This window comes from Corvus cornix, chromosome 1A (assembly GCF_000738735.6).
Source record: "Corvus cornix cornix isolate S_Up_H32 chromosome 1A, ASM73873v5, whole genome shotgun sequence".
Taxonomy (NCBI): domain Eukaryota; kingdom Metazoa; phylum Chordata; class Aves; order Passeriformes; family Corvidae; genus Corvus; species Corvus cornix.
In genome coordinates this window covers 69,420,721-69,440,821 of record NC_047057.1, presented here as the reverse complement: position 1 = coordinate 69,440,821, position 20,101 = coordinate 69,420,721, and the positions used below count along the sequence as shown (strand labels likewise).

Genomic DNA, 20,101 nt, shown 5'->3' with positions numbered 1-20,101 from the left:
TTAAATCCTGCAGATTATGCAACTGCTGACCAATGTCTGTAACATTTATCATTTTTGAGAGTCTGTTTTTGAGATGAGTAAAAACATGTGATGTATAATCTTCACAATTTTTCAATGAACTTTGTTTATAAAAGGGACAGAAATCTCTCTTTGAAGTAAAATTTTGTGAGCAGCAAGAATAAATACACAGTGCTCTCAAATGTTTATGGTGAAGAAGAAAACCTTTTAATCTGATTTACCTGAATGCCTAAAAGGGTAACTTGGTTTCCTCATGGCTAAGACTGTGGGGTGGAGGGTTTTATCGTGGATTTTAGATGTTGTTCACACCGTTTTGTAGGGTTACTTTGTATTTTTTGATGTACAAGGAAAAACCTCTAGATGCATATAAAACTCTTTGGTTGAAATTTTTTTTAAGGTTTGATGCAGAAAGTTGAAAAAGAAAGTTGCAAACAAAAATACATGTTTGAGCAATCAATGTCGTAAGATAGAGTGTTCATTTTAATGATGAATTTTAATCAGAAGAATGATGCAAGCTAAACCTCATTAGATATTCATATCATCTGTTCTGATCTGAAATCTCTCTTATGGTACAAACTCCTATCTTCTCTGCTTGATGTGGGTATCAGTTGCTTACCTGGTCTGAAACACTGAAATATTTTCAGCTGTTAAAGCACACAAATGTTACTTTTTTCTTTTTTTTTTCTTTTTTTTTTTTTTTTGTAATTAATAACATTTCAGCTTTTACTGATTGATCTATCTTCTTTGTTGTATCAGCAGAGTTAAAAGAATTTGATTTTTGAATCAATACCTAAAAATATCCCTAATACAGTGAATTTTGCAGGAGTAGGTCGCTAAAGCTACCCTAGATCAGACAGGAGGTAGTTATTAACATTGTCCTACAATGACTTTGAAGAGTTTGGGAGCCTGAATACTTAACACTCATCAGTGGGAGTCTTGGGCCGTCTGTTTGTAGTTTCTGGCCTGTAAAAAGCGCTGCCTTGGGGTTTCTTGCCTCGGTACACAGCCATTCCTAGGGACTGCAGCAGGCTGGTGAACCTGGAGTGTCCTGGCCACTGCCGTGCAGCCTTATCTCCTGCCTGTGTCCCTCCTTCTGCTCAGCTTCCGATGCAAACGGGCCGGCAATCCTGCAATCAGCAAGGCCTCCTAATGAACCTTGCCTTGAAGTGCTCTGGGGATGAGGCTGGAAGGAAGCAGAGTGTGAATTGTGCTAACACTGCTGCAAAAGGTGTTTTATTTCCTTTGTATGCAGCCTCGGATTTCTTTATCTGCGACTCCTGTCTGTCTGACAGGTCGATTACTAAATGAAAGGGTTTTTTCCTGTAAACTGAATTTAAAAATTGCCCAGGTTTAAACTTTCTCTGTAGTGATGGCCACAAAGAGGAGGGTTTAAGGAAAGTATTTTGTTCTTAAGAGCAGATAAACTGACAAGAAAACCATTAAATTTGCCTACTTTTCTAGCAGAATATGTTGCACAGTACATAGTAAACAGCATAAAAGGTGACATCTTAGAATTATTTAGATGAGTGATGCCTAGTAGTATGGTAAAGTGACTTCTGTTTAAATGCAAATTTAATGAAAGGGTATCCTTTTGGTCTTCCTGTTACCAGTAGCGTTTATATCTTTTATACAGAACACATTGTTCTTTATTTTTCTTCTACAGACCTCCCTCTCCCAAGTTTTCAACCTGGAATATTTGCATTTTGCTTCACTTTCAAAATATAATAAAAATCTGAACGTTTTCCTGAAGTGCTCTTTATTCTTGCATTCTAAGCTGAACACTGTAATGTGCTTCACAATTGAGCTCACTTTGTCGTTTCATCCAACTTCAGGTGAGAGTGCCAAACCTGTCTAACAAGATATTCGGGATTTCTGGTGCCTCTGATTGCTCATTTTGCGGTTTAAAACAACAAAAAGTGCTATCAAATTCAGCAATTCAAATGCCAGTGTTTTATCCTGTTCACTATAATCTTTTGTTTGGGTGCCTGCTGCCTCAAAACATTTTTGAGTTGAGATATGTAAGTTACTTGAAAATCCTGCTGTTTGGTTGCTGAAAAAGAGCTGTAAGTGAGACACAAGTAGAAAACAGTCTGTTGATTAAAGTGGTGATGTGCATTAGGCTCCAAGTGAGGTTTGCTGTGTTTCACAGCCCTCGATGATCTAAGCAAAGATTGCAGCGGGCTGAGGAGTTGGAATTATCAGCATCCTGGTTTTAAATAAGAGGGGGAGGAAGGTGTTTGCTCAGTGATGGAATTGTTTTTTTTTCTGACTTTAAGCAGTATTGTTTGTAGGTCATTAGTGCAGACAGAGACTTCTCAAACTTTTAATGAGGATTGAAGGTACCATCATTTTGGCAAGTACTGCAATCAGTAACTTAGAGGAGAGCTGTTGCTTTTATTACTCTGCTTGAAAAGCTGCCTTGCGCAATTGGAAATGGGGTTTTAAAAGACATTCTGGTAACTTAAGGCTTTTATTTATTTTTTCAAGGAGGTGAAGAAATTAATCTGGAATTGGTTCAGAACCTGTCTCATACACTTTCACCAGGCCTGGTATATAGGAGATTATGTTACTGGCCAAGTGAATCTGTAAAGAACAAACAAAATTTTTCACTTGTTTGAAGATGGGTTAAGCACCTCGAGGAAAAATTGGAGTAGAATTTACTGACTGGCTCTTGTATTCCTATCTAATTTCTTTGCAGCAGTAGGGACCTAAATTGTAATGAGAGGAGGTGAATAGGTTTTGGGTATGATTTATCAGCTGGGTTCACCAAGTGTCTCTGTTAGGACTGTAGGGGGAATGGTCAAAAGCAGAGCTTATGGAGGATTTTATGGTTTGGGTTTTTCTCTGTCCAAATTTGACATAGATACGTCAACCACAACAAAAAATCAAATGCAATGCAGACAAAGCTGCAGTTGGCAGCTGTTAATTTGTTTTGATCAGAGGCAAATATTGCAAGTCTTCTGAGCAGTTTATTTTCCTTGATCTGAAGTAGTTTGGTTTTTTAGTAGTCTAAAAGCCTCTCTGCACCACTGGTTTGGAAAAAAAAATTAGGGATTTATTTATATCAGAAAAACAACTGTCTCCAACTCTTAGTCTCTTCAGTTCTTCTCTTCCTCTGCTGTTTGACCTTCTCTTTCCCTTCCTTTTTATTTTATTTCTGTATACATGCCCTTATTGTTCACCCTACTATTTTCACTGTTACTCTGCTTGCTTCTAGCGCTGGTAGCTCAAGTAGTGTTAGACATGATCTTCCCCAGTTGGACTGCATGCCAGATTTTCCTAAGGGGAATGTAAATACTGCGAGGTCAGTTCAGTATCAAATGCCTGCAGCCTGAAATGAACCCGGCAGGATTTTCTGCTATTCAGTCAAAATTAAGACCTGCTCAGGATACACTACTAAATGTTGAAAAGTCAAGACTTTGAATTATATATTAAGCTTTACATCTTTTAATTTTTTTTTTTTTTTACTTTAATTAAGCTTACTTTTTTCCCCTGAAGTAAAAGAGCGTGCACTAGGGATAGCTCACTATAATTGTGGTAATTAACAGATATGTTTAGAAACCTCTCTCTGTATACTGATGGATTAGATTACTTGATTTATTTCTAAAAATGAGGAAGAGGTGTATGTGTGTGCATGCTCCCCTGCAACGTATTTAATACAGTGACACTTAAACAGTCAACTAATGTGCTGTTAATAGCAAATAGAATCTTCAGCCCATCTATTCCTCTGTGTTTCCCCTCACCTCCTTCACTCCTCCCTTTCTCCCTGAAAAAGAATGGACTGGGGCAAACTTATGTGGCAGATGAAAAACAAATTGCTCTTTATTACTTTCTCCTGTACTTCAAACAACCTGCTGGTCATTCTTTTGAGGGAGAATTGCTCCCTGCGATTCCTTTAGATCAGTGAGGCTCTGTAATTTGCCATATGATAGTTTGAATTGCTTGCATCTGTGTAGTGCTGGGGACCAGTACTTCTCGTTTTACAAGGAGTGGAAGTATAGATTAACAACTGACCTCAAGGGGTTGTTGCTTTGTAGGGCTGCTGTCAGTAGATTGGCATACTTTAGGTCTATTTGTCTTTCAGACTGTTGTCTGTGTGAGACTGGCTGCTTTTAGTTTTAGAAAAAGAATCCATCTAATTGATGAAATTAGAAGAAAATAACCTCTGAATGTTAATAGACAAGGCAGGGGTTGAGTTGTTGTTTGGTATTTTCTGTTGGCCACGCCATGACAAGTGATTCATTCTCCACTTCTCTCCAGGTCTCCCAAGATGTCATGGTAATGTCACTGTGAAATGACAGCCGAAAAATATGACTTGTGGTCAGGGAATCTTTGCTTTTTTATACATCAAAGCTGTTTTATTTTTGTGAGGAGATAAATAGTGTTGTGGTCATTGGATAAGTCCCAACTGCTTCGCAGTGTTTTAGTTATGTTCTTGGTAAAGTTTCACCAACATATCTATGGTTTTGTCTGGGAGAATGCTTGATACTCAGATGAAGGAGTATTTGACTGTTGAATGGTACACTTTGATTTTTCTCAGTGGATTTAAGTGGGTATTGAAAATAACCATGTAGAGGTGTTGATGAAAAACTACAGTGCTGAACAGAGAATAAAACAGATTTTAAAATGAAAATGAATTAGGAGCTGTCATGTAAGCGAAGTAATGTTAAGTTCAAATGAATACACTATGAAATACTCATTCTGAAGCAAAGATGAATGTATTACGGAGTGTAAAGCCATCTTTCAGGAATGGCACTAAAATACATTCCTTGAACAGCTTTATTAATACTTAGTTTTGTGCCATTGGACAGCGTTTTTTACTAGAAATTATTTACTTGGGAGATCAACATTTCATACCTTTTCTATCTATACATGCAAAGCAAAAACACCTGTGTGTTGGTAGGCCAGTGCTTAAAATATTCAAGTAAAAACTCAGGCTGCTGGCTGTGAAGGAGTAGGAACAGCTCATCTATCAGTTCTATGCTTTCTTTTAAAATGAAATGAAAAGCTATTTTTGTTACTTAATACAAGAATGTGTTCAGGGGGGGTTTGTTGTTGTTTATGAAATGATGTAATAGTAATTTCCAAAGTCCATTTGAAAATGATGGGAATTAACAGGATTACAAGAAGTCTGGTGTGTAACTAGCTGTGACTTGTGAGGCTTGTTTGCTTTTTTGTTTTTCACAACACTTTGCAGCAATGCTGTTGAATTTCTAAAGTCAGGGAAAATAAGGATGTTGTGAACCAAGAAGTGCCTAACTTCACCATCTGGATTGAGTCTGGTTTGCCTTCTGGAGCTGCCTGAACGACACAGTGTCCGTTCAGCTGATGAGTTGCATCAGTGATTTTCCTGCTCTAATTCTGTAACCCCAGCATTTATTTTGGGAAAGATCCAATACTGTTGGCTGATATGTCTACAAGGGAATGTCGGGTTTGTTTGGTTTGTTTTTGTTTTTTTTTTTTTTTAATCAAGTACAACATTGTCTTTTTTAGAAGCTTCTTTTGAGGTGTTTAATGATTCCTCCTCATGAGGCGTGATGATTAAACATAGCATCCCTGTGCATCATTAAACCTTGAAAAAAAAAGTGCTGCTATTTGCTTTTAATTTCAGTAGGAAAGGGTGGTTGCATCTGCTGTCTTTTGTACAGCTCCGTTCCCTGTAAGACACTCTCTTCCCATTTCTGAGTGAAAAATAACTGGTGAAGGGCTCTAAGAACAGCAGTGGTTTCCTCTGTGTGCCCACTGAGCGCACAGAGGAAACTTTGGAGTGTCCCCTCTGTGGTGTTGCCTCTCTGCAAGCCACTGGCAGCTCTGACATCTGTATTTCAGCAATTTATCTGAACTGTGCCCCCTTTTCTGTAGATTGAGCTTTTCCCAGTCACTGAAGATGGATTCTTGGAGTTTTGAGAGTAAGTTCTCGTCCATGAGAAGGCGGCTGCAACACCTCTACTCCAGGTGCACTTACGAGTTGCACCTGTTGGATTTTGTCATTTTAAATAATTGAGTCCAAAAGTAGAGGAATTTTTTAGCATGCCTAAAAAATTATGTGGAGATTATTGGCAAATACTCTTTCTTCATATACAGTTTTTTAATAACTGTAAACCTAACTTTTTTTTTTTTTAATGGGGGAGATTAAACTCAACACAGATAATTGTTTCAAATCCCGATCACACCGTAGACAGTAAAATCTTATGTCTGAGCAGCTACTGGAATATCATCATGTGAAAATTAAAGTTACAGGAAATTGTGGTGCTGGGGAAAAAAAATAATTTGCTTTATTCCCACAGGCACTAATTATCAGGGCTCTAAGCTGAAACTTGTACTTTTCTGCAAAGGTTCCTTGTAAGAAAAACATAATCGAGCCACTAAAATCTCTGGTCTTATTTTTAGAGATAAATTGTGCTATTTCACTGGTTGCTTTCCAAGTTACGTATTGAAATGATAAAACAAAAAAAAGTTGCTTGACTAAATTCCACATAATGGTACATTCTTAGCTCTCAGCACTCAAATAAAAGAGGTGGGAATGGAGAAGAATGTAATATGATAATACATTTCTGTAATTTAGCAACTTGGGTTTACTATGTGCTTAAATACTTGATTTTTTTTTTTTTAAAAAATTTGCATACAAAACCACTGCTACTGCTTGTTCACTTTCCAAAGCATCTCAGGTTTTCATGTTCCTTAGACCATGTTTTGTACTGCACAAAATACCATGGAAATGTTCGTTCTAGAGTTCTCTGGTGCCATTGCTTTGAGCTACTTCTGAGTGCTGTCCTGGTGATTTTTTGGACCACCAAAAATTACACAAGACCATTGCTAGTTTGTAAGCTATACTTGGATGTTTAATAAATATATATATATACACCTACTTGCTCGAGGCATAATAAAGAAGAGTGTATAAATATTGTGTGTGGAATGATCTTTGAAGCTGTGATTTTATTTTCAGTAATTAGCTGTACTCCTCTTCCAGTGTTCCTACTTCATGCTAGGATGATTCACCTGGTGGTGTGGTAATGGCCACGGTAATAATTTGGGGAAAATGGACCCTGTAAAGCTGAGGAGGTGCAAGTCCCAAAAGAAGATAATGGTATAGAATGAGAGCTGATGTGCTTCAGTAACTGTAGGGATGGAAATATTTTGTGAGTTAGAGCAGTAAATAAGGAACCGTGTGGGAAGAGGCAGCATCCTTCTGAATGGACACATTTCTTCAGAAGAAAACTCATACTGGAGGAGAGAAAATACTTACAAGAAAGAGTCTGTCTCCAAATGCTCGTGAGTTGGATTGATGCACAGTTCTGGCAGCTGAGGAGGGAGTGATGAATACCCTACATGAAATTAGGACAGGAATTTACATACAGGAGCTGTTTCCTTTAAGCTGAGGAGAACAGCAGTGTTTTCGAGATATGACCTGTCTTGGCAGTAGATGAACGGAATAGTGTGAACTCATCAAAAGTTTATGTATCTTTGTAACCTGTTTTGAGGCAGCTGAAGTGGTTCATGTTAAATATTTTACATGGCTCAGCTCTCCCTTTTGAAGATTTTTTTTTTTTTATCTAACCAAAATTAACCGTGTGCTTGTAGGAGATCCTTTTGCCACAAGAACAGATTAAAGGTTTTCTTTGTGGTGCAAGATTAATAGGTGGAAGAATATGAAGTTGGAGGCCAATTAACATATTTTCTTGGTTACCCTGTATAAGTAGTCAGCATTAAAAAAAAAATAAATATTATGAGATGTGTAATGGCGTTCTATAGAGAATTTATTTTGGTAAATGTTTTTTCGTCTTTAAATGCTTGTTAATTATGACTACTTAAATTGATTTTCTTTATGTTTTTGTCATTTGCCTGGGGAGAGGGACTTTCTGAAATTAAAATAATAACCAAAAAAAGCACATCTGTGTAGTGTTAATACTGGTTCAGGGTTTTTCTCTTTTTAGCTTGCATGCAGTGTTCATTCTTTGGGTACCGACTTGAAAATTGAAATCCCTTTCTTTGCAGATTCTGCCACTGGTTGATTTTAAAAATAAATTTAAAAAAATTGAGTATAACAATCTGTTTCTTATTTAAGAATAAAGGACAGTTTTCCTCCTAGTTCACTTTAAATGTGTCAAGGTGAATACTGAATTCAGCAGTAACACACAGTACAGAGGAGAGCATAAGATCCATGTTCTTTCAGGCTTTCAAAGATTTTCAAATATATCCCAATGCTTGTGATTTGTGGTACAGATTTTTGTGAAATGGGCACTAAAATTAAAATTAAACTTTGAGTTAAATAACAGCTTGCCTTTTTTTAGTTCCCTGACATGATTTGAACCTCTACACAGGCAATCTGCAGATAATAGCTGCTGTTTTATCCCTTCAGCTTATGGAGCCACTAGGTCCTAAATTTTAGTGATGACTTTCCAAAGTTGGTTGTTTTTGGTTTTTTTTTTTCCTCTGTATGTCTCCTTTTGAGCCAGTATCTTAATTGAATCTTTTATTTCCACTTTGCTAAAATAAACTTGGAGCAAATGTTGCTTCTTGAATGGATATTCTTGCAGTTTGAGCAAGGAAACTCTGCATGCATTTAAAAAAAACTTTACATGCAGCTATATCAATTTGTTGCCTTATTGGTATTTCTAGTGCTTAGAGAATCCTAAGCTGTTCAGGAAAGTGGGATTTTTTAATAATTTCATTTGGAAAATAAAAAGGAGATAATTTTTTTTTTTTTTTGATTCTTAGGTGTACTTTTTTTTTGTCACCTTGCCACTGCTTTTCACTGACCTCTTCATGCAAGGATTTCTGGCTCTTTTTAACAAGATTTCCTTTTCCTGTTTGAAAGGCAGCGCTACTTGCTCAAATTCAATTGATATCTTTGTGATGCTAAGCTTATGAATTGACAGAATCGCATGCCCTCAGGATAGGAAAAAATATAATCTATTGATATTTGGACTATATTTTATCACTTTAATTTAGAAGAAATGGAAGCTGTGGCCTTCATCCACAGTGCAGAGAAGACAGTCTTGTTAAAATCAGACTCCAGCTGGAAAAGCCATGTGGCTGTAAAGGCCTGACATCTGAAACAATATTGTTCCAGTTCAGCATGTCTAGAAATACAAGCATAGTTTTATGCTAAGGTAGTACTGGTTTAACAGGAAAATGATATAATAGAGCTGAAGACACAGAGGAGTTTGACAAGGGTGAGCAAAGATGGAAGAGCGTTGTTTGAGGAACTCCTGGAATACCTCACTGAGGGCTGCTGTCTTCAAAGTTAGGAATGGTAGAAAAGCAGGTAGAGAACAGATTTGCTGTATATTCCAATAAAAGAACTACCAGGAGGAAGCACAAATCAGGAAGAGCTGGCCCTTGTGACAGATGTTCAAAAGGTGTCTGAAAGAAACGCCTGTCATTCAGGAAAGTGGCTGAAAACATGTGGAAAGCATAGCTTGGGATGGTGTGGGCTGGCAGTCTGCAGTCATGGAACCCTGTGGTTGCTCCTTTCATTTAGTATCACACTTCTGAATCTTGGAGTTGCCAAAACAAGGCATCCCTGTGCATCCCTCCTGTCCTGATGGGCTGTCCCAGGTGTTTGCTGATCACAGCTGGGACCAGGGCACTGTTGTGTGCATCTGATCTGGTGCAGCAGCTCTGGAGAGCAACTTTAATCACCAGGTTAGAAATACTAATTTACTAGGAGTTGTTTTAATTATGGTGCTGCAGGTTCTTAGGAATGGTCTTGCAGAGTATCTCTGACTGGTATCTTATCACTAAAGCTTTGATGGATGCTGTGTGTGCACGAGGTATGGCTGCATGGGAAGACTTAATAGTTGCTTATAGCAATGCTTCGGCTTTAGCTTGTTTTGAAAATAAACTATGTAAACATGAAAATGTTACTGATCTAAATGTTACTGATCTTCCTACTGAAGCTTTACTATACACAGATTTAATGAGAGAAGCATAAAAGTTATGAAATCATTAGATACTGTCTGCTGGCTGAGTATTGATTCAGACTGGTGTAATTGACTTCTTGCATGAAGGGGTTTGTGTGAGTGAGTTGGAACCTGGCAAAGAGATTTTAAAGCTGCATTGTTTTTCAGATTATAAATGGGTTTGAAGTATTAAACTTGTACCTGCTTTCAGAAACCCTATGAGATCATTTTAGAGATAGCAGAAGATTAAATTAGATGATACAAGCTTGGGGAGGGTAGAGTAAGATGCTTACAACAGTCTAAATGATGAAATATTTACTTACTTGAAAAGAAAATCTTCCCTTTTTTTCTCCCTTTCTTCCTTTTCTATATTATTCTCTCAAGAAATAAATTATTTGGAAGATGTAACAAGTGGAATAAAAATGTAGTAGAGGTTTAATCATAATTTAGACAACATTTTTCTCTAAAGTTATGGATTTGATTTTTTTTTTCCTTTTAACTAGTGAAACTATGGATTTATTTGAGTAATGAATCCAGAAGCTTTTTTACATAGGGATCTAAATGTTGGTCAACTCTGAAAATGAATTTCTGTTTTCCTAGATAATAATGATGTCAGAATATAGAGTTGCATATTCATATCAAATCTGAAAGACCAAGACCTTAGTATTGCTAGTACTGAATCACTGTAGTTTGTATACACACAACTCTTTGGAGGGCAAGAACTCTCTGTTAGAAGGTTCTGTGAAAGGTTTGGTGTTTTGGGCTCAGTATTATCTCATGTTATTAAACAAAACAGAAAACCCGTGGTGTTGTTCCTCTTTAGATATAGGAAGAGTGGAAATACAGATTACTGGTTTGACACAAATGATGGTTTTTGTTGTTAAACTGCATTTATGGGGATAGAGTTACAAACTCTGTCAAAGGGTGGGAGTCAATTCCTAAATTTGCTGGATGTGCCTCTGGAATATCTTTAAAATATGAAGAAAATGCTCTAACGAGAATTTAGCTGGTGAAAGCTGCTTAGTGTACCACCAGCTGGATTCGTACTCTAGGATTTATGTGCTTTTAATGATTTCTCATTTGGGTTGGGAGGAGCAGGATTAGGAATAAGTATATAATAGCGCTGGAAACCTGGGTTCTCATGTGATCTAGTAAACAAGAGAACTGAATAACAAGAATACTGGAAATCAACACTTTTAAAATCAAATTTGTTCATTTAAGTTGTTCATCACCACGAATTAGGTAGTGAAGATTCTACCAGCACTGCCTGAATTAAATCTTACCAGCGAAGCTTTTGAAGGCATTTGGTGGCTTTTTTGCATGGTTATCCATTTCTGAAGAGAGAATAAGAAAATAACAAAACTGAAGAATAGTTGAGTGAGTTTCCAAATGCTGATAAAGATCTTGCCATGCTTTCCCAATTTTCAGGCTCTTTAATTTGGACTGTTTTGTGACTACTCCTTTATCCAAAAAGAAGTCAGTTTAAATCCTGAATAACAATAGAAGAATTGTTTGGCAGAGAAGTCAGCAACCAGTGTCTTGGCACTGCCTTCAGCTTTTTAAGCCAGGTTGCTGACAGCAAAAGCATGAACAGAACTTTGGAAAAAAAAAAAAAAAAAAAAAATCTCCAGCCTTCCAGAAGCAAGTCTAAATGGAAAATGGAGTCCACTCTAGAGAGACTACAGCTTTCTATGCAGTTACTTTAAAATTCTTCTGCATAAAATAATGATACTTGAAAACTATTTTTACCTAAAACCAGTTTCTGTTTTCTTTGCAAGCTTTTTAGCTCACATAATTACTTGCACCTAATCTAATGTGATGGCATGTCCACATCAAAAATTATTGGGGTGCAGCTTTCAAATTTTCGTTCTCTACAAAAAACTCTTGGGACCTAATTCTTGCAGAACTCTTTGTGATAGCTGAAGAAATTGGAATACAGGAAACAACATGAGGAATTTGGCATAACTTAGAAGCTCTGTCAACGGCTGCATTTGTCAAGCAGCATTTGCTCTTTGCCACTGTTTGATGTGTAATTTTTGAGCAGGCTTGAAGCAATGGTGAATTGAGGCTGTTTAAGTTCTGACAGTATAAGGTCTGTAATCAGAATAGAGGAAGGATGACAATGGGTCTTCTTCAGGCACTGCTGTACAATTATGTATTGAATCCATTATAGAATGGTTTGGGTTTGGGAGGGACCTTAAAGATCATCCATGGCAGGGATACTTTCCACTATCCCAGGCTGCTCCAAGCCCTGTCCAACCTGCCCTTGGACACTTCCAGGGATGGGGCAGCCACAGCTTCCCTGGGCAGCCTGTGCCAGGGCTTCACCACCCTCACAGTAAGCAGTTTCTTCTTAATACCCAATCTAAACCTACTGCCTGTCAGTTTGAAGCCATTCTTCCTTGTCCTGTCCATCCAGGCCCTTGTAAATAGTCCCTCTTCGCCTTTCTTGTAGGCTCCCTTCGTGCACTGGAAGGCCACAATTAGGTCACGCCTAAGCCTTCTCTTTTCCAGGCTGAACAGTCCCAGCTGCAGTCAAAGAATTACATAGAATGGATGTGGGTTTGCCAAGCTCAGAGTTAATGGCTCATTCCAAGGAGAAAGGTCTTCAGGGTTTTTTTGCTTGCTCATATTTTCATTGTATCTTTGGAACACTTTGCCAGGGTGGGTTCATCCTGGCTTAGACTGGCTTGAAGCTATAAAAGTTACCAGTGTCACAGGTTCCTTTTCCTGTGGTCATGAAGTCCTTCCTCTCCCACAATGATTTTTGCAATCCTGCAGCCATAGGCAAGTCTAATCAAGCTGAAAATGTGTCAGTTGTAGGACTAGTTTATGGTGAGATATATGAGCTGACTTGAACCTGTATCACTTTCCAGAAGAGCTGCTGCAAGTACCAGCTCCTCAGACAGTATCAGCTATTCAGAGAAAGGACTTTTATGCTGGCATAGGCTCTATCTGCCTTAAGAGGGTTTGTTAATGCTGAAGTGTTTCTCACTAAATATTGTGTGGCCTGGTACTGCTGTATGTGAAAAAATCTGATGTAGATTTGCTTATAGTTTTTATACGGTGTTTTTACGTGCATACTTAAGTAATGCCAGCTCAGTATTTCCCTGCAGTTCACTTGTGTTTCTATTTATACTTACACTTTTCTTTGATTAACTAAGACAGTAAGTAGGTGCTATTTCTAGCATAGAAGGCATATTGAAATAAAGATGTGAAAATACTCTTTGAAGTCTGCTTTTATGGCTGCCTCCAAAATCAGCAGAAACTTTAGAACCCAGCAAAATTGATAATACTGTTTGTTGAGTTGAACGACTTGCTGTTTGTTCACAGAAGTTTGAAAAAGAATGCTGTTGGGTATAGCTGAAATGGAAGATGAGTCAAGTTAAAAAGTAACTAGGCTGGCAGGAATTATTCAGAACTGTAGAATTAGCTGTTCAGTTTAGCAGTGTGTTTTGAGATCTTTAATAACGAGAACTCCCTGAGATGAGTGTAAAACCTGTGGATTACACTTGCAGGTACAAGTCTAAACTTTTATGACCCTTTAGAAGTGACTTTGGGGCTGGGGGAAGGCTACTTCCCCTGCGTGTTTTCCCTTGGCTGTCATGCGTGCACGTGTGTTTGTATACACACAAAACAAATTTTGATATTAGTATAGCTTTCTGCTAGTTTCAATGTCAAAAATTGAGGTCCTCTCTTGGACTTCCAGAGCACAGCTAGAGACTAAACTATTGAAGTTAACACAAGAAAATGAATGCCAAGCTGACTGAGCAGGTAAAGATTTTTTTTTTCAATCAAGGAGGGAAGCGCCAAATATAAGGTAATGGCAAAAAGAATGTTTGCCTTGGCTACAGGTTCCTGGGGGAATTTGAATCTTTAGGTTGTCTTTGACTCATTACTATAATTGATTAAAATGAAACAAAACAAAAACCCTAAATGACAACAGTAGTAGACTTCAGAAGTGATTCAGCAAGTCATTCATCATGTTGATAAAATAAGGGAAAAGACCATTCATTTAGCTGACTTGTTTGTAAGCACTGTTTTTTCTCCATGGATTATTTAATGTGTCTGCTGGTTTTAAAGGCAGAAAACATATTCTGTGTTTGATCCACTTGCTGTCACAGCACAGCAGTAAATATATGGACCTCAATGCCTAGAAACAGGAAGTATTTCTGACTGAATATCCATAGCTTTGTCAGTTTTGGCAAGATTACTTCAGGAAATGGTTGTGCTTTGAAAAATACTGACAGAAACTGTTTCCAGTGCAGAAACTCTGTTATTGGGAATTGACAGCTGCTAATGCTGTTGCTGCTAACTCTTCCAGTGCTGTTTGACATAGCAATATAATTTTGTTAGCAATGGCAGGGGCTTTTGCCAGTTCTTGATGATAAGGAAATGTAATTAGCCTTGAGAGGGGTGGGGTCTCTGTCTTTGAAGATTGTTGAAACTTCACTGCACAAGGTTCTAATTAACCTGAACTAGGTTTGAAGCTGGCCCTGCTTGGAGCGCGGGGTCAGAATAAATGAGCTCCAGAGGTAGCTGGAGCCTGAATCATTGGGTGAAGCAGTGGCTCTTCCATAAGATGATAATATTACACTAATTTTTTTCCCCATGGACATCAGCTTGTGATTGAAATGTGGAAGGATGAGCACAAAGCAAAAATGTGACCCCAAACACAGATCTCTGTTCTGAGAAGTGTGTGAGATCTGGGCGAGTGGAGATTGGGTTTTTTGCTGCTTTTGTGGTTGCCAATACAATTGTAGGTTCCAGAGAGTCATAAATGTCTCTGAAATTGCAGTTTGTTCACTAATGATGTAAACTGGGCACCTTTGTGGATGCCAATACCAATGAGAGGTGATTTTCAATTTAGTCCTCCTGAACTAAAAAATCAAGACACTCCTTGGATGCAGACTTTAAAATCTTGGCTGTGTGTACCTGGGAGGGAACTGGAGCTCAAACTGAGGTGGTTGACTCAAAGTTAGTTCAGAGCTGACTGAAGCGATGCAGTCTGGATTGGGATGAGCACTGGGAGCAAACACCTTGCCCAGGCTTCTCACAAAAGTTGTAGGTTGACTTTGTTTGCAGTGTTGGAGTTTGCTGAGATGTTAAGGGAATGCTTAAAGACCCCCTCGTATCCAAGTGGATATGATGAAAGATCAGTATTTGAAACACAGAATAAAAGTTAATGGAACCTGGGTTAAGGTACCAGCTTTTCCTGCACATGGTGAACTGTGAAGGGGAAATTTATGGTGCTTTTACTTTGTTTAGTGGTTTTAGCGGGTTTTATTATGTTTATGGTTTTTTTGGTTTTGTTTCTTGTTTGTAGTAGGGATTATTTCTACTTCCTATTAGTTTGTATATTTTGTTTGGAAGTGTTAAGTGCTACAGTAACTATTGAGGAAAAACTTCTCTATCCTACATTGAATTTGGAATGTAGCACTTTTCAGTTTATGAAGCAATGTTGAAATAAGTCCTGGTAATCAAATTATCTCTTCTTTTAGGACCCAGACCTGTCTAGGACAAGGCATTTTTCCTGGTCTTGTGCTTTACTGACGTTTCAGGAATGAATTAGAACCGTAGAGGGAGCTTGGTAGTGTCTTTAAATCATCTAAAAACAACAGCAGCCAAACAAAACAATCCAACATTTGTGTACCTTCTTGGGAGAGCTTTGTGGTGCACAAATAAAAATATGCAGTGAGGCTGCAGAGCAGTGTTGTGAGTTGTCTCATTTCTGGTTTGGACCTATAAAATATTACTTAGTAAGAGAGAAGAAAATCTCTTTTGCTTTATAAACACTTTCAGTCTCAGGGATGATGATGATGATATAGTGTTTCTCAGTTTGGTACATGTTGTTTTTATTTCCTTGTGGATAGACAGCAAAAGAACTCAAATGTTAAAAGTTTGTTCTTTATGCATTTTTTTTTTTTAACTTGTAATCTGTTTTTGTGCTTTTATATGTGCTTGTCCATGAAGCATTTGATGCTAAATCATTTAAAATTAAATTGGAAGATAATTGAGTGTGACAGCTTTTCTGGATGTTATCACACAAAATAAGGCTTATTTTGTATGTGTGTTGTTTGATTTTTGTTGTTCTTGTTTGGTTATTGGTTTTTGTTTTGTTTTGAATTCAGTGGCAGTTGAATATTTACTTATAACTGTTATAAGCAAGATGCTCGCCTTGATGTTTCTGGTTTGCTGTGTGTGTGAAATAAATTGAATTAAACAATGCTTATAAGAGTAGGGCTCCAAGTATGCTAACAGTGCAGATGAAAGCTGCCATTATATATTTATTATTTGAGTTGGCTGATTGTTACGTAGTCTCACATATATATAGGTTTTTAGGTACTAAACATCTCTCTCCATAACATGATTGTATTTTATATATATATATAGATGTGATACAGAGGTGCTTTCACTTTTTTTCTTCTTTTTGTTCTTCTGAAAAGACCTAGAAGTCTGCAAACCAGTACAGTCTTATTTTTTGCACATAGTTTTAATTGATGTGCTGTAGCCATGAATGTTACCTGTAAATATGGTAAAGAGTCAGAACTTCCTTAAATTTGGAGATCCTGTTTGCACTATTGAGAGTTCTTTTGGTGGTTTGGGTCTGTTGCAGTGTGTGTTACAAGTAAAGCTGGTTTAATTTGTACTTCAATGTAATTTAAAAATGTAACAGTTCCCTCTGTTCTGTGGGAATCCAAAATGGGAAGAGAGGAACATGGACTTTTGTAGAAAATGTGTGTGCTGATGGACTCATCTTTATTTTTTGTTTGTTCTAGAGGATCTGTTATGGAAGTTTGACAGCAAATGCACTTATTTTGGGAGTTTAGTTTTTTTCATTTTGACTGTCTTTTGTAACTACTACCTTTTCATGCCAGTAGATGAAATTTCCTAATCTTATTTCATAGGTACATGTTTGTTGAAGAAATAATTAGGGGGAGAAGCTTTGGGGTTGTAACTGTGGTCACACACAGCCTTGTAACTCAGTTGAGGTCAGTTTTTTGGATTGACTGGAGTTATGCTCTCTCTGGAAGCATCAATTAGTGTAACTTTCCTGTGGCAAATGCAGATCACCTCAGAGAAAAACATCTTTGCCTCTTTATGTGGGAGAAAAGCAGCAGGTATGGGTACAGCTACCCTCTGACACCTTCGTTGTCTCGTCGTCTCTCTTCTTTGTTCATGTTCCCTCTTGCCACTGTATATAAAACCTTAATTTGTCTTGTAGCTGTTGTCACCTGGGCAAGGTCATCTGTGCCAGCTTGAGAGCACGGTGAGGCTCCTGCTGAAGGACTGGTGACTTAAGTGGTGTTGTCCTCAGCCTTGATTGGCAGCCCAGGGGAAGCCAAGCTAAGAGGCACAGGGTTCAAATGTGACCATGAAGAGATGAATTGCTTCACGTTTATAATGGCATTTAACTACTGTAGGTAATTTCAAACATGCCTGGTGTGGGGTTAGAGCTCAAACATGATTAATCCCTCCAAGGTTTTATGTAAACACGTAAAAGCATTTATTCTGTGTGGGAAAAATATTATGGAGAACTTTAAACATTAATTTCTGTGTGATACGCTAGAGAACTCACTACTTAATCAAGAAATCTTTCCTGAGTGAATTTTCTGGAGCATAAAAAGGTTTTCAGATTGTTTGTTTTTCATCTCTGGCATACTTCTGTGCTAGTTCCAGACCAAAGCAGCATTGCTGCATAGTTCTGTGTTGTGTGCAAATGTTTCCAGTTTGATCACTGTTAGAGATTTCCACTGTACTTTCACATCTTTAACATGTCCTAGATTTCTTGACATTCCCTGGTAGAGCAGAGAGAAGGCTGCCTAACCAGATTCTTTCCAAAGTGTGGTGTTTTCCAACATTCAGAAAATAGAGCAAGTATGAACTTTGGGCAGCTCCTTGAGAGAATCTGTGTTGGTGTGATCATCGCTGGAGTTAATTTTAGTTCATGTGTCTGGAAAAAATTTGGAAGCAGAGATGAAGAAGTGGTACAGTGAGGAATAGACTGGGGGAAATTCTACCTAACTTTTAGGGTGCATGGAGTGAAGCTTCATATTTCTGTGCAGGCAACCGCAGCTGCCTACCCCATCACAACAGTAGCTGCTCTCAATAGTGTTGGGGCAAATAAGCTAAAAAAGACTTAAAAAGATTCTATTTGACTGCCATGGTTTCATCTGGACAAGACAGACTATTTGCAAGAGTGACAAAAATACTACAGGCAGCTCATTTATGGAGCAGGATATTGAGAACACCCTACCTGTTGAGTCTGCAACTTCTTCACTTGGTCAAACCTGTTTCTTTCAGAAACATAGTGAGTGTGAGTCATGGCTGCAGTTGTGTCACCTTATATGAGAAGCTTTGATCTTTTATCTAACTCATGCTAATTTCTTTGACTGTGGTTTTTCAAGTAAAATCAGTGTACATTTGTTGTGGGGTTTAGGGGTGGCTGTTTTTTACGGTGGATTATTTTTGAGTATTCAAATACTGATCTTCTATTAAAAATGTTATTTAGGAAGAAAACTGCAGGAGATTAGCACAGGGCAAGGAACCACAAATACTGTACTTAAAGGCTATAAATGATGCAGGGCTATTGACGCTTAATGGGCTCAGAACCTTCGTTCTAGACACAGAGCTTGTAGAATGAGGTTGCACACGCCTATTCCTGGTGGGAATGCTGTCCCTGTACTGAAGGAGTGATCCAGTTCTGGCTGTATGGGTTTGGGTTTGCTTACCTAGAGACTACTCTTTGCAGATTGATTGCTTAAGAGGGTATTAATTGCCAGGATAGGAGTTCGGAAATCTGAGCAGGAGTAACTGAGAATTTAGGACACGAGTTGGTTTTTTTTGACTCATGGCAGCAGCAGGGAAACAGAATTTAAGCTTCTTGTTGAAGTGACCCAAATGTCAAACTGTAGCCTTTACCTTTCCTCATAAGGCCAACATAAGTTAAAATGAAGTGGAATAAACACTTGTATTTTAGACTAATAATATGCTCCAAAGCATAAAGCAAGACTTGTTCCTTTTCATCTGTGGGAGAAGGAGTCCTGTTATTATGTCTGCTGTGGCAATGTGTGAAAGTGCCTAGTTTTTTTGAGCTTCAGAGAGCTGTCTTGTAATATTTTCCTCCTCTCTTTTTTTTTTTTTTTTAGTGGCATCTGGATGTTTAATTACTTTTCCAAATCAAGAAAGGATCCACCAAATATTTTTCTTAGACATCTTTCAAAAATGAGCAATGGTGTGTCCAAAGCTTCAGTATCTTTCTCATCTGACATCATGAAATAGCAAATGCCTATAAAACTTCTTCCATAGGTGCTTAGCATCCCCTTTTGATGAGCATTTTCTCCAGCACGGAAACCTCATCTTTGGGAGCAAGAAAAGCAGTCAGTTGCTTTTGTGGGAGTCCTTTTACCAGAACCACGTCAAACAATGGAGGACATTCATCAGCAAAGTTAATTTACTGCTTTTAAGACCCTCAATATTGTAGCTATTAGAAGTTACCCAGTGAAGCTGTGGTGAACATGGGGTTGAGTGAGATTTGTACTAAGTGCATTGCACAACATTGTCCATGTGGTTGTAGCTTTCCTGGGCGGTGGTGCAGGTGGTGAACTTACAGTTTACAACAATTTACAACCAGTTTAGGACCTCGTCTTTCAAGTGTAGTTAAACAGGTAATAGCAATAAAATGCTGGCTTAGCTGTTTGTGTTGCTTTGATTCAAACAGTGTCTCTTAAGCTTTTCACTGTTATGTTCCACTTCTTGCTTAAAACACATGAGTAATGCTGGGGTGGAGGAGCTTTGGCAATTAATTATCTTACCTCGATTATAAATGAGCAAGGACTAGCAGAGAAGGAAAAAGTAAACATCCTTTTTGTACACCACTGCTTAATTGGAGTGTGTTCTTCCATGCTAAACTATGAACTTTATGGTTGGTGTGGTCAGTCAACAAGAAAAACTTGTTTTAGGCCCCAGGGTAAGTACCTGATGACTGCTGTGAAGCTCTTGAGGGTTTCCTTCTTTTCTTTTTTAAATTTTTTTTTCTCCCTTTTTAAATCATTTGGGATTACACAAACTGTAATGCTGGTGTTGACTTTTTTTTTGCTTTGTGGAGAAATAGTGCGTTATGCCAGTGTGAAAGAAGGAACGAGTGAAAACTGTAGGACTTCATAAATACAGCTTTG

The 20,101-nt window shown here is 37.9% G+C and overlaps 2 protein-coding genes across 17 annotated transcripts in view; both read left to right on the top strand.

Moving 5' to 3' along the window:
- PLEKHA5 (pleckstrin homology domain containing A5) overlaps nt 1-20,101 on the top strand; it is a 162,038-nt gene that overhangs the window by 10,671 nt on the left and 131,266 nt on the right. The window lies entirely within an intron of this gene.
- Nucleotides 1-20,101, top strand: part of LOC120411869 (pleckstrin homology domain-containing family A member 5-like) — a 48,333-nt gene that overhangs the window by 10,829 nt on the left and 17,403 nt on the right. Inside the window, 1 exon segment of the mRNA XM_039570464.1 lies at nt 19,073-19,158. Within this exon segment, the coding sequence (XP_039426398.1) occupies nt 19,073-19,158 (86 nt within the window).